Source organism: Culex quinquefasciatus, chromosome 3 (genome assembly GCF_015732765.1).
Source record: "Culex quinquefasciatus strain JHB chromosome 3, VPISU_Cqui_1.0_pri_paternal, whole genome shotgun sequence".
NCBI classification, from domain to species: Eukaryota; Metazoa; Arthropoda; class Insecta; order Diptera; family Culicidae; genus Culex; species Culex quinquefasciatus.
The window spans coordinates 48582362-48595393 of NC_051863.1; the positions used below are offsets into that span (position 1 = coordinate 48582362).

General features: G+C 40.1%; 2 protein-coding genes across 2 annotated transcripts; both read right to left on the reverse strand.

Moving 5' to 3' along the window:
• Positions 1 to 2327: 2327 nt before the first annotated feature.
• On the reverse strand, positions 2328 to 4957 carry LOC6036924 (DNA helicase MCM8). Its single transcript, XM_001846849.2, has 2 exons — positions 2991 to 4957; positions 2328 to 2935 (listed from the first exon to the last, which is right to left on the reverse strand). The coding sequence occupies exons 1-2, from the start codon at positions 4918 to 4920 to the stop codon at positions 2433 to 2435; spliced, it is 2433 nt and encodes an 810-aa protein (XP_001846901.2). The 5' UTR covers positions 4921 to 4957; the 3' UTR covers positions 2328 to 2432.
• A 3703-nt stretch (positions 4958 to 8660) lies between these two features.
• On the reverse strand, positions 8661 to 9490 carry LOC6036923. Its single transcript, XM_038264926.1, has 4 exons — positions 9468 to 9490; positions 9290 to 9404; positions 8859 to 9234; positions 8661 to 8799 (listed from the first exon to the last, which is right to left on the reverse strand). The coding sequence occupies exons 2-4, from the start codon at positions 9388 to 9390 to the stop codon at positions 8677 to 8679; spliced, it is 600 nt and encodes a 199-aa protein (XP_038120854.1). The 5' UTR covers positions 9391 to 9404; positions 9468 to 9490; the 3' UTR covers positions 8661 to 8676.
• Positions 9491 to 13032: the final 3542 nt, after the last annotated feature.

Consider the following 13032-nt stretch of genomic DNA (forward strand, 5'->3'; position numbering starts at 1 on the left):
TTAGATATTTTTATTAAATTTGGCTTTAATATGAAATTCAATTCAATCAGCGAAAACTGTTTAGCTATATAAGTCGAACATTAAAAAAAGCAGCTCAATAAATGACAATACGCATACCCTACATTATGGTTTAAAAAAATATTTTTTAGTTTTATTTATATTTATTTGAAATTAGTTAAAAGTTTCTTTTTCGTGGCACGTTAAGTGCAGATTTTTTTTTTTTAGTTTATTGAAAAATAATATATAAGGCCGTTGCAAATATTTTTTGAAGTTTATGTCCCTCGACTCTGACCAAAGTCGATTGGGGGGGCAAAAAAATAAAAAAGTATAAAAATTGAAATTACGAGCTATGGTTTCAACATTTTAATGAAAAAAGTGTTTTAAAATGCATTATACACCTGTCCAGTTGTTTTGTCATCACTAGTTTCCAAAATATCAAAATATTGACGAAAATTTTATTTTTTGCGAAAAATAATTTTTTTGCGGTGCTGTACATTGGAATTTCATAAAAATTCAAAACATTTTTAAACCAGCCCAAACACGCTAAATATGAATATCAATGCAGAAAAATGCTTTTTAGATTGTTTTCAGTTGATTAGACTTCTATTTTCATGGAAATTTTGAAGTTTTTTGGAAAACTATTTTTTTTGCCCCCTGATTTTTCAGACCAATTTTGAAGGGGGGGGCGTTTGCAACGGCCTAATAAAACAAAAAAAAATAGTTTCTGTAAGTTTAACAAAAGATTTTAATAGTTATTTTAATATTTTTAACGTTCCTTGAAATTTCCGTGAAATTTGCAATTTTTTAGCGCGGAAAATCACTAAGCCTTAATATAAAGCACGATTTAAACACGAATAAAATAAACACGAAGCAAAATCTAAATCCAATTATTAATAATTTAAGTTTTAAGATTTATCATTCTACTTTTATATTTCTAAGAAAGTGTAATCCATATGAATTTTGAACACATTAGTTGCTTTTCAACCCAACACATCAAAAACACCCTTTAATGTTCAAAATATATTTTTTGCAATTTCGTTGTTAAACTAAATACCTACTTTTCCTTTCATTCTGGCATAACGTCATTCAATTGCAATTAGCTGATTCTACTACCACATAACCGCCAAAACGACGTAAACGCCACGGGGCATAAGATTTAATGAAGTTTTTTTTCAAAACCTTTGTTTCCTTATAATATTTGGAAAGTACAAAATAAGGCTTAGGGTTCGTTTTAAGGCTCATTTTATCAAAATGCTATTTTTCCAAGATCAGTAGTGTCCCTCTTAAGAGACTCTTAAGAGAGAGAGAGAGCTCTTAAAAAATCTTGTTTAGGTGGGGCAAGTGTACCATATGGATTTTTAGTATGGAAAAAAATTACGAATTGCTGCAACAACAAATTTTAATGTGAAAAAAAATACATAAAAGTTCTTAAAAACTGATAATCAATTGTTTAAAAAATTGTCCATACGGAAACGGAATCGACGTAACACCTTATAATGTGGCCCTCTTAAACCTTGCGGTTTCGTCAACGAATCCACAGGCGTGTATCGTTCTTTTTGCGACAAGACTCCGCCTCCCGGGTCTCCTAAGTGTGAAGGTATGACACGGGGAGAGGGCACCGAATACCTATATTTACACTTAGAATTCTTTGCGTCCGCCTCGGGATTCGAACCGACGACCTCTGGATTGTGAGTCCAGTGCGCGGTCCGATTGATCCACACAGGCAGACGTCCATACGCGATATAATAATATCATGAAAATTTACTATTTATCATCTAAGTATTTTTTTTTTTTCGTAAAAACGGTCAAATTTTAAGTAAAATTTTATTTTTTAATCTAAAAATGAAAGAAACGTTTCAAATACATCCTAATCTGATGTATCTAAGTGATAATAGTTCAATTGTTAGTAAATTAGCATGTTTTTTCATGCATTGTTCCTCTTGCCCCAACGGGTTGTTCGTCTTGCCCCACTAGTTGAGTAGAACGTACGAAAAATCTAAAATATTAAAATCAATTTTTTACATTAAAAAACAGATTTTTTTTTAAAACTTGTTCTATCAAAGTCTCAGTCAAGACCTGGAATAAGATGATTCTAAAAAATCCGACAGATTTTTTAACGTTTTTAATGGGTTATAACGAGCATTTCCTTAGCTTGTTACACTTGCCCCACTTTCCCCTAAGTAAATATAATGTAAATGTTAGGGGGAAGAATGAGGTTTAAAAAAATATAAATTGCGGATCCCTCTAACGATTATCTTGAGATATGGCGGAAAAAATAGATAAATGAAACTGTGTTTTTATTTTATATAAAATATTTAATACTCGGTATTTCTTTTCGAAACAAATCAGTCTTCGTTTAGAACAGGTAGATTAAGGATCAAACGTAACAACAGCTAATAACGCTAACTCATTAAAAAATACAGGAACACGCCTCAATCAGCAGTAAACCTGTACAACCCCTGCCCCGTCTTCAGCAGGAACCCCTGAATATTCATCGTATCCAGCAGCGCGTTAAAATCCGGTCCCCCTCCGCCCGCAATCGCCTGCAGCTCTGCCACCGAAAACAGAAACTTCTTCGTCGCCTGCACCTGCGTCTGGAGCGCCCGCACCAGCCGCTTAACCTGGCTCGTCTGGCTGGTGCCCGTTCCGTTCATCATACGCAGCGGCTGCAGATCACCGGCGTCGTTGCTGAACACGTCCACCATGCTGAAGCGCAGAATGGCAATCACGTCCAGGGCGTGCGCCACGGTCGCTTCCGCAGCGAGGTCCATCCGGGCGCGGGCCTGTGTCAGCCGGATGAGCGCCTCGATTTGGCGCGTCGTCACCGGGAAGCAGTGCATGCCCTGCTGGGCGCGGCGGATTTCCCCGTAGAACGAGCGCAGTTCTTGGGCGGCATCGCGGCTGAGGCGCGGGTTGAAGTTTTTGCGGGTGAAGGCTGGAATAAGAGATATTGAAGTTTGGATTGAGATTCGAAAGGGTTTGAGACGTACCGATGTACTTTTGCATCAGTTCCTCTGGCAGGGTGTCCATTTTCTCGCCAGGGCGCAACTTCAAGCTCTGGTGCAACGGCGGCGCTTGGGAAGATTGCGATTGGGACGAGTGGTGGCCGTTGGTGAGGAGTGCTTGCAGGGCTGCGCCGCCCTGAGCGCCGAGGTTTCCACGGAGGTCCATGTGTTTGGTGTACATCCAGTCAAGCTGAACGTCGTTTTGGTCCAGCTGGGTGAAGACGAGATCGAACCGGGAGAGGAGGGCCGGTTTCATTCGGATGTTTTCCGACACGGTTTTCGACCTGTCGTAGCTGCCTCCGGCCGGGTTGGCCGCGGCCAGGATGGAGGTTCGGGCGGGCATGGTGCACATGACGCCGGCCTTGGTGACGCTGATGACTTGCTGTTCCATGGCTTCCAGGAGGACCTGGTTGTTGGCGGACATTTTGTCAAACTCGTCGATGCAGCAGACGCCCTGGTCGGCGAGGACGAGCGCGCCGGCTTCCAGGGTTGCTCCGGTGCCCTTTTCCGAGCGGACGTTCACCGTCAGACCTGCGTTGGTGGTGCTGTTGCCACAGACAAAGATTCCACGGGGAGAAACTCGGGCACAGGCTTGCAGGATTTGACTCTTGCCGATGCCGGGATCGCCCACGACGAGGACGTGAATCTCGGAGCGACGACCTCCAGCGATGGCAGATCCGCCGAATATTCCCAGAAGAAGTCCGGCTTTGATCATTTCGTGGCCGTGGATCATCGGGCAGAGCGATTGGACCATCAACCGAAACACGCTTGGTTCCGCTCGAATCGCATTGACGGCCTCCAAGTCCAACTCCGTGAATTCCTCGCCCCGATGCCAACCCGGTTTGGCGTTCTTGTTGCTCCGGACGGCCACTGCCTTCAGGTAGGTCTTGTACATGGTGGCCGAGCTGTTCGCCCTTGCCGAGTTCTCTTCCTGCGAGCGGCACATCACGACACCGGTCACGGTCACGTCATCCCCCGGACAAACCGCGTCTACCAACTCGTGACCGAACTCAACCTCGATACTCCGTGGAACCTGTCCCTGCTCCGACCGAGCGCCCATATTCGACTCCTGCAGCCGGACCTTCTGAAACGGTTCGTTCCTCGTGTACGGCGACCAACGTTCCGCCGCAAAGTTACTCCGCGCCTTGCAGCCCTTCCGGCAGGACGTCGGAACCGTGTACGCACCAGTCGGCTGCCTAATCACCTGCAGCCCGTGGCACAGCGAACATCGGAACGTCAGCCAAGTCGAAATTATGATCGAACCTTCCGCTCGCGTAATTGTCCCTCGCACAGCAATCAACTTCTGCCAGTTGTTAATGTTCAGGTAGCGCAAATGAACCTCCGGACCGTACCCAAGAACTCGCGCCCGTATCGGCCGCAACGGATTGTCCTCGCGCATCCCCACACCTCCCTCCTCCTTAACGGTCCGCTTCGTCACCGTCTGGTGCATGGCCAACCCCACAATCGCCAACGTTCTCTCCGGACTATTCGTCAGCTCCTCCCCGAACGACGGCCAATCCCGTCCCAAACCCCCGTCCTTCTCCACCTCCCCCAACTCAAAGTGAAACGAGCAGTGGTACCGAACCTCGCCCCAATCATACTCCCCCCTCCCCAAAAACGCCTCCATCGCCTGCACCTTCCCCACAATCGCCGACCCAGCGCGATACCCCTCCTCCGGCAAATACAGCTTCCAACCAGGATACTCACACGTTTCCCTCTCCACCATAATCGAATCGATCGGCTGCAGTTTCTGACTTTCGGCCCCATCGGCCACCACATACCCGACGGGTTTCTCCCGCGAAGAGGCCGCTCCACGGGATGGGCCACGCCAGAATACGCGACTGCGCCAGCTGGATTTGCCGCGGGCGGTGGAGCCGCCACGGCCCCGGGAGCTGGACGGTGCCGGAGGGTCCATTCTGTGGTGGGATTTAAACTGGAACGAGAGCGCGCGCGCTCAAACAATGAACACAACCGCGGAACGGGCGAATGTTTTGAATTTTGACAGAAGGTTTGTTTTCGTCGTGTACCGTTAGTAGGGAAGGACAACTTTGATGTGGAAATTACTTTTTTTACGCATTTCAAACACAGTCAAACTTTTTTGTACAATTAAATGGTTCGACAAACCCATAAAAAAAAATAAAGTTTATTCACAACTCAATTTTAATTCTATTATTTTTCAGTTCAAAGCAATTCGTCGATATCATGTTAACTTGTCGTACGTGCATTTTGGGCCAAATTGAGTTAAGAACGCCATTTTGTGCAGCTCACAATGCTTCACCTTTTGACCTTCACAGATCCCCAAAATTTGATTTCAAACCTGAGATAATCCATAAAAACCGAAAACACTCTGTGCATTTTTATCACTTTTCATATGAAAGAAGTTGCAATCTTGTCGTGCTATCTTGACACAGCCTGAAAATTGACGTTAGTGCGACAAATGGCCAAAGGGATTTCAGTTCGACTACCGTATTTAAACATTTGTAATTAAAACTCTGGATTTCAGCAACCAAATTTAACCAATCTTCAGGAAGATGCACATAATGATCAACCAAACAAAACGTGTTTGTTATTGCTTACATTACGTGCTCTCGTTTTTTTATTATTCAAGGTACACTCAAACCCCGATGGTTTGACACCAACTGTTGTCAAACGAACGGGGTCACGTTTTAGTTTGACACCCCTTTTACACGGAGTTCACACACACTGCCAAACGTTTGTTTTGATAGTGTGCGTGAGCGCCGTGTAAAATGTGACAGTTCGTCACTTTTTAGTTTGACTTTGACCAACCAACGGGGTACAAGCTAAAAAAGTGTCAAACGAAAAAGTGACAAAAAGCGACGTACGACAAGCACGACAGCGTCGAATTGTCACGAACTGTCACTTTTTACACGGCGCTCACGCATACTATCAAAACAAACGTTTGGTAGTGTGTGTGAACTCAGTGTAAAAAGGGTGTCAAACTAAAAAGTGAGCCCGCTCGTTTGACAACAGTTGGTGTCTGCTTTTTCATGATGGTTCATTCCAGTGGCGACTCTGACAGAAGGGAGCACGCGTATGGGAAAGGTTTTACGGTATCTGTGACAAATCGACGCTGTCGTGCTATCTTGTCGCACCCGCCGTTTCGACGTTCCGAGAAAAACGCGTTTTAATATTTGACATTGACTAAACAAAAACTAGAGCCCGCAATGTAAACAATAACAAACACGTTTTGTTTGGATGACCATTCTGTGCATTGTCCCGAAGTTTGGTTGAAGTTGGTTGCTGGAGTCCCGAGTTATAGTTACAAATGTTTACGGTAGGCTAACTTGTACGTGCGTCAAACGCGTTCTGACCTGAAATCCCTTTGGCCAGTTGTCGCACTTACAACAATTTTCAGGGAGTGACAAGATAGCACATGATTGAAACTTCTTTTATATGTAGAGTGACAACAATGCACGGAGTTTTTTCGGTTTTTCTTGAATATCTAGGATTGAAATCAAATTTTGGGGATCTGTGAAGGTCAAAAGAAGAGGCATTGTTAGTTGCACAAAATGGCATTCTTAACTAAATTTGGCCCAAAATGCACGTGCGACAAGTTAGCACGGCGGCGACGAAATCTTGAATTTCTTGCGAAGGGAGAGGCACGTAAACTATTTTTACTGAGAAAATCAGCATATTTCGCAAAAGTTTCAGCAATTAACATTGAAAATCGAATCAATAGAGACATCGTTAGTTGAAAATGGCATACTAATTAGGTAACACTTCGAGTAAGTCATTTTTATCAACTCGAATTATTTGTTAGGCTGTACCTCAGAAACTATTTGCCCAATTTTCCAAGTTCTAGAGAGAAAAATATAGGAAATTATCTCAGCTGTTTTTCGGTAAAAAATAAAATATTTAAATATTTAAACATCAAAATGCTAAAACGACCGCAAATACAAAAATATAATAGCTGAAAAAAGTGATATAAAAATCTGTAAACAAAACTCTAAACAATAGAATTTTAAATGAAACAAGCTAAACCCGACAAACTTCGTCTTGTCTTTTTTCTACTTTTCTTGACGTTTTAAACTAGTTTGCTTATTCAGCCTCTTGTTATCAAAATTTGATTTTACGTAACTTTTCCGATACAATCTGCAGATTTTTCCCAATTGGTTCCAGAGTAGCCATAGTTGGCAGTTTTTGGTGTAAGAACCTTCCTTGGGCTTATACGAACCCAACGCAACAAAGAGCACTGATTCGCGTTCGAACAAAACCGTCGATTTTTTTTATATAGGGGAAATATACCCATTTTAATCACTCTAAGCCGTTCGACCAATTCCCATCACTTTTGCGCGTTTCCACTATTAAATCAAAATTTTGTTTCATCAATGGAAAGTTGCTTGCTCACTCTAATTGGAGCTATTTATTACTTTGGAACAGTCAAAAACACTTTATGTAAGCTGTAATTCATGATCAAAGTGCTGATAGGCCGATAATAGAAATAGGCTGAGAAAGGGTATAGTTCCCCTATATAGGGGAAATTCTCGTATGTTTGGCAGGTTAAGCACTCGCTCCTAATTCCGTCCAATTTGCTCATTTTCACTACTTAAACAACTAGATTTGCAAAACTTTTGATGGAAACTTGTTTGCTCACTTCTTATTGAGCTATTTATCACTCGATTTCAGTTGAAAACGCTTTTGATGAGCTGTAATTGAATGTCAAAGTTCTGATATGGCAATATTAGAGGCACGCTGGAATTAAATGCTGTTCCCCTAGATAAAAATAATTTTCAATTCTTTTAATTCTAAAATCCTTGAACTCTTTAATTCTCGGATTACTTTTCAAAAGGCCGTAAGAGCCATCGATAAACAAAGTCCTTTTTGCATCGGTATTCGACATACTTACGAAAAACCAAACTCAACAATGCTTGAGATTGTTCATCTACATGTCCTTCATGTGCCCCAAACTAAAAATAAATGGAATTTTGTTTCATTTTGCAGAAAAACGAAAATTAGTGTCGAAGGTCACGGTGCCTCTTACGGCTTTTTGAAAACTCACAACTTCTTAAATTTCTAAATATCTAAATAAAAATATCTTCGGATCACTTCAGATAATCGAATCTTTGGTTACTCGAACCAGAGATTTTATGTTGTTATCTTATTTTGGATGGTCGACCCATAAACTAATCTAAAATGATTTAGAATTTCTAAATCAATGATGGCGGCCAATATGGCGATGATAACATATTGAAAAAAAAAATGCATTTTTCAATTTAAATCAAATATTTAAATTTGATTAAAAGAGGGTCGCAGACCTCAAATTTGATATTAAAAGCAAGAAAATTAAAAGAAACGTGAAAAAATTTTTTGCTCATGATTTGATTTACCGAAGTTTGGATAATCGAACTTCGGATAATCGAAACATCGGATGATCGAGGTTCTCGGATTATCGAGTCTGAAATCTATTTACAATTTTGTTTTTTTTTATTTTTAAATTTCTGATTTTTTTTTACTTCTTTGCCGGAAAATTTCATGATAATTGTTCTTGTGCTTTAATATAAAGATTCTGCGTTTTGAGCAATATGAAAATAAGTGATGTGTTGATGTGCAAGCCAGAAACAAATCCTAAAGTGATGAAAAGCAAACAGGCTTAGAATGTGTTAAATTTATCAATTTATTTTGTTGTTACACATTTCAACTTAAAATGGAGTTAACAATTGTAACAAACCTCTGGATACGGAATCTCCGCCAGTGCAACATTCAAGAGATTCTGGAAATTCCACCTCCGAAATGGTTCCAGCATGTGATCTCGGAATGCATAATTTGTAGTTATCTAGAAATAAAAGAACAAATCATAAATTTTTTTTCTACTTAATAATTCATTGTTCTTACCCCTCTCGCAATCATTTGCACGTAGCCGTTGTTCGGATGCCCAACCACGACAATATCGTTCTGGTTGTTGATGGACATAAAGTACAAACTGCCGGTCACCTCTCCCGTGGCAAAGTCCCGCCGCGTGTTGAGCGGAAGGTTAAACTGCCCGTAGGTTACCAGCAGCGTTCCCGTGCCCTGATAACCCTCGACGTCTGCGTAGAAATCCAACGCCACTCCAATGTTCCTCCACAGCAGGGAAGCTTCGATGGCCACGTGGGTGTCCAGCCGAATCTCTCGGAAACCTTGCATGTTCAACTCGATGGCCCCGATCCGGGCAACGAAGGCCGAGTGGAAGGAAACGTTTCCATCCAGCCGGATTCCCTCCGAAGAAATGCTGATGGATTTTGCGTTAAGGCATCGTTGAATTTGTGTAATAAGATTGGTCTTACTTGATCGAAGCCGTGTAGTCATCGATAGGCAAATCCGGGCCAGTTATGAATCGAGTTTCCAAAATTTCGACAACTCGCTTGGCGACTTTTTCGATGTACATTTTGGAATTCTGAACTGAAAAAAAAACGAAACATACTTCTTTTTTTATTTGAAAATTTCAAAGTAAGCAATATCTACCTGTCACAGCAGCATCTCCAAACTTTACATCAAATACTACGAAAATTATTATTAAAAATAAACGAATAATTCTCGGAAACATTTTATAGACAGTCAGATCGGTAGCAATCACTGAAGCAATGAGTTTAAACAGCTCCTGCTTCAAGTGATAAACTTAATCGAACCGACTAATCAACGGTGACGTTAGCCTGGATTGGTGGAGATTAACTTGATTCTGGCATCAGCGTAGTTCAAGGGAACTGTAATAAGAGTATGCTCTCTCAAAGGAAGAATTAATTTCTATCGATTTTCTAAGTAATTTATAATTGAAAATTAATTGAGTTCTGCTCAAAAATTAAAAAAAAAAATATAAAGTATCTGTATTTATTTTAAAAATTTAACAAATATATGAAAATTTATTCAAATATATCAAGTGGAATTAATGATTTCGTAAGTTACTTTTCAGCATTTGGCATTTTGTACTTTATTTTGTATTAAAATTAGTTTACTTATAAACATGAACAGCACTAGAAATCATTTTTTATCAAAATTTGTTAAAAGGACATTTTTCAAAACTGTTATGCCTCGGGATTCAAAATTAGAAATTCCAAAACAGCTTAAAAAATATTGGGTTATTTTTTTTATGTGAAATATGGAAAATTATTAAATTAACAACAGTTTATTCCCTAAACACAGAAAAACTTTTCTTTAATACCATTTTTTAAGCTAATCAAATTTTATTTTTTTTATTGCTTCGTTAAGCATAATTTTCTACATGATATATCTTAAAAAATAAAATCGAATGAATTGTTCGTTCAACACCATTGCCTTGTCCATTCTCTATCGCTCTCTCCATTAAAAACAAGTTTTTTTTTTATAAATTCATTGATATCTTGCAATTTTTTTTGATAGCAACGTAACTGTAATGATGGCTTCCCACCCACTAACATTTACCCACAATATCCTCTATAACAGCCGGGAAACCGTGCCACAGCAAATAAAGTAGTAATCCAGCTGCGTGTAAAAGGCCTGGGTGTAAAATAAATGTTGCATTATTTTATGAAATTCTATGTAATATTACACACTGAAATATGTAGCCCATCAGTATGGGAAACCTACTTGACCGAAATGTCAAGCTCATATATGCGTTTATCCTTTCAATTCTTCATCGGTCTGATGGCCGAGCGGGCTAAGGCGCCAGCCCTTACTGTTGGTGCTGGGTTTGAATCCCGTCGGTTGCAACTTTGTGAGTAGAAAAATTGTACATGCAGTGTGTAATATTAAGTGTTTATTTTGACGAAGGTGATGTGCATGCTTTTGCATGCGATTTTACCATCGGATTTTTTGCTGTGTGGTGTAGGGGTAAGCGTGATTGCTTCTCACCCAGTCGGCCTGGGTTCGATCCCAGACGGTCCCGGTGGCATTTTTAAAGACGAGATTTGTCTGATCACGCCTTCCGTCGGACGGGAAGTAAATCGATGCTTGTGTGCTCTCTTATACTAACTGACATTTTGGTGGTTACGAGAAAATCGATTTTTTAACTTTGAATTACTGTTTCTGGGAAACTATTCGACAAACAATTGTCCTAATAATTTTAAAGTATGCTCCTGACATAACTTAAAGACATGGTAAAATATGAAAACTTTTGAAATGCAAAAAAAAATTTGGCAGAGAAATTACGAAAAAAATCACGCTTGCAATTAGCACAAGTGTGTCTTGAACAGTGATTTGTATGAGTTAGCACAAACGTGCACAGGGCGAATTTTGCAGTTGAGCTAAAATGCTTCTTCGATGGCAGAGTCGTGTATACTTCCAACGTGGCACTTGGTACAAAAGTGCGCAGAGTCATTTTATTGTAAAAATAGTAGTTATTTGTTGTTTAAATGTTTTTTGCGTAGTAACTTTGAATTGTTGCTAGTTAAGGAACATTTTTCTCAACAATACTTTTTTAATATACTTGTTTATCATTAAATTTAGTGTGAAAATTGCAGTTTTTGAGAGCAACTACCGTTAAAACTTGAATTTTATGAAGAAAAACATAGTGAAATGTGAGGTTTCATAAATATAAGTATGATAATCCATGAAATAGCTTCAATAAGACCAAGTATAACGAAAACCGAATAGATCTACGCTTACAAACAGAAGAAAAAGATTTTGTAAAAACTTTGAGCTAGTTTATTTTATTTCCATCATGTCATACGACCTTTTTAGAAATGCGAGATATCCAGGACACAACCCCTAGAACTGTTATGGTAGATTGCAGTTAGAACAAGTGTGTCTCTTGCAATGGATTCTTGGTTTGTATCGAATAGAACAAAAGTGCTCCAAAAAAATCAATGCTTAGTCTTTGAACATGGACGACCCCTACAGTTGTGCTAAGTGTGCACAACTAAGTGAATGATGTTGTTACGTAATTTTTTGGTTTGGACGACCCCTGCAGTTGTGCTAAGTGTGCACAACTACTTAAAAATGGTTTAAATTGGATATTTGAGTAAGGCTAAGTTTGAGATTGGCTAGTGGATATTATGTTACGTAGTTTTTTTGGATTGGACGATCCCTGCAATTGTGCTGAGTGTGCACAACAAGAGTTCCCAAATGAACCGGTTAGGGTAGGTTCACCTATTGATTCAGCTTAAACCTCCCTTTGTGGTTCAATCCTGGTTCAGTGAACCATGAACCATTCGTTACACCGTGACATTAGTTACACCGAACATACGTTTCACCGTAAAATTCGTTACACCGCAACATTCGTTAAACCGCAACATTCATTACACCGCAACATTCGTTACACCGTAACATTCGTTACACCTTAACATTCGTTACACCGTAAAATTCGTTACACCGTAGTATGGTTACACCGTAACATTCGTTACACCGCAGTATGGTTACACCGTAACATTCGTTGCACCGTAGTATGGTTACACCGTAACATTCGTTACACCGTAGTATGGTTACACCGTAACATTCGTTACACCGCAGTATGGTTACACCGTAACATTCGTTACACCGTAGTATGGTTACACCGTAACATTCGTTACACCGTAGTATGGTTACACCGTAGTATAGTTACACCGTAACATTCGTTACACCGCATCATTCGTTACACCGTAACATTAATTACACCGTAACATTCGTTACACCGTATCACTCGTTACACCGTATCCTTCGTTACACTGTATCATTCGTTACACCGTAAAATTCGTTACACCGTAACATTCGTTACACCATCACATTCGTTACACCGTAACATTCGTTACACCGCATCATTCGTTACACCGTATCATTCGTTACACCGTAGTATAATTACACCGTAATATTCGTTACACCGTAGTATGGTTACACAATAACATTCGTTACACCGTATCATTCGTTACACCGTATCATTCGTTATACCGTATCATTCGTTACACCGTATCATTCGTTATACCGTATCATTCGTTACACCGTATCATTCGTTACACCGTATCATTCGTTACATCGTAACATTCGTTACACCGCAACATACATTTCACCGTAAAATTCGTTACACCGTAACATTCATTACACCATAACATTCGTTACACCGTGACATTCGTTACACCGTGAC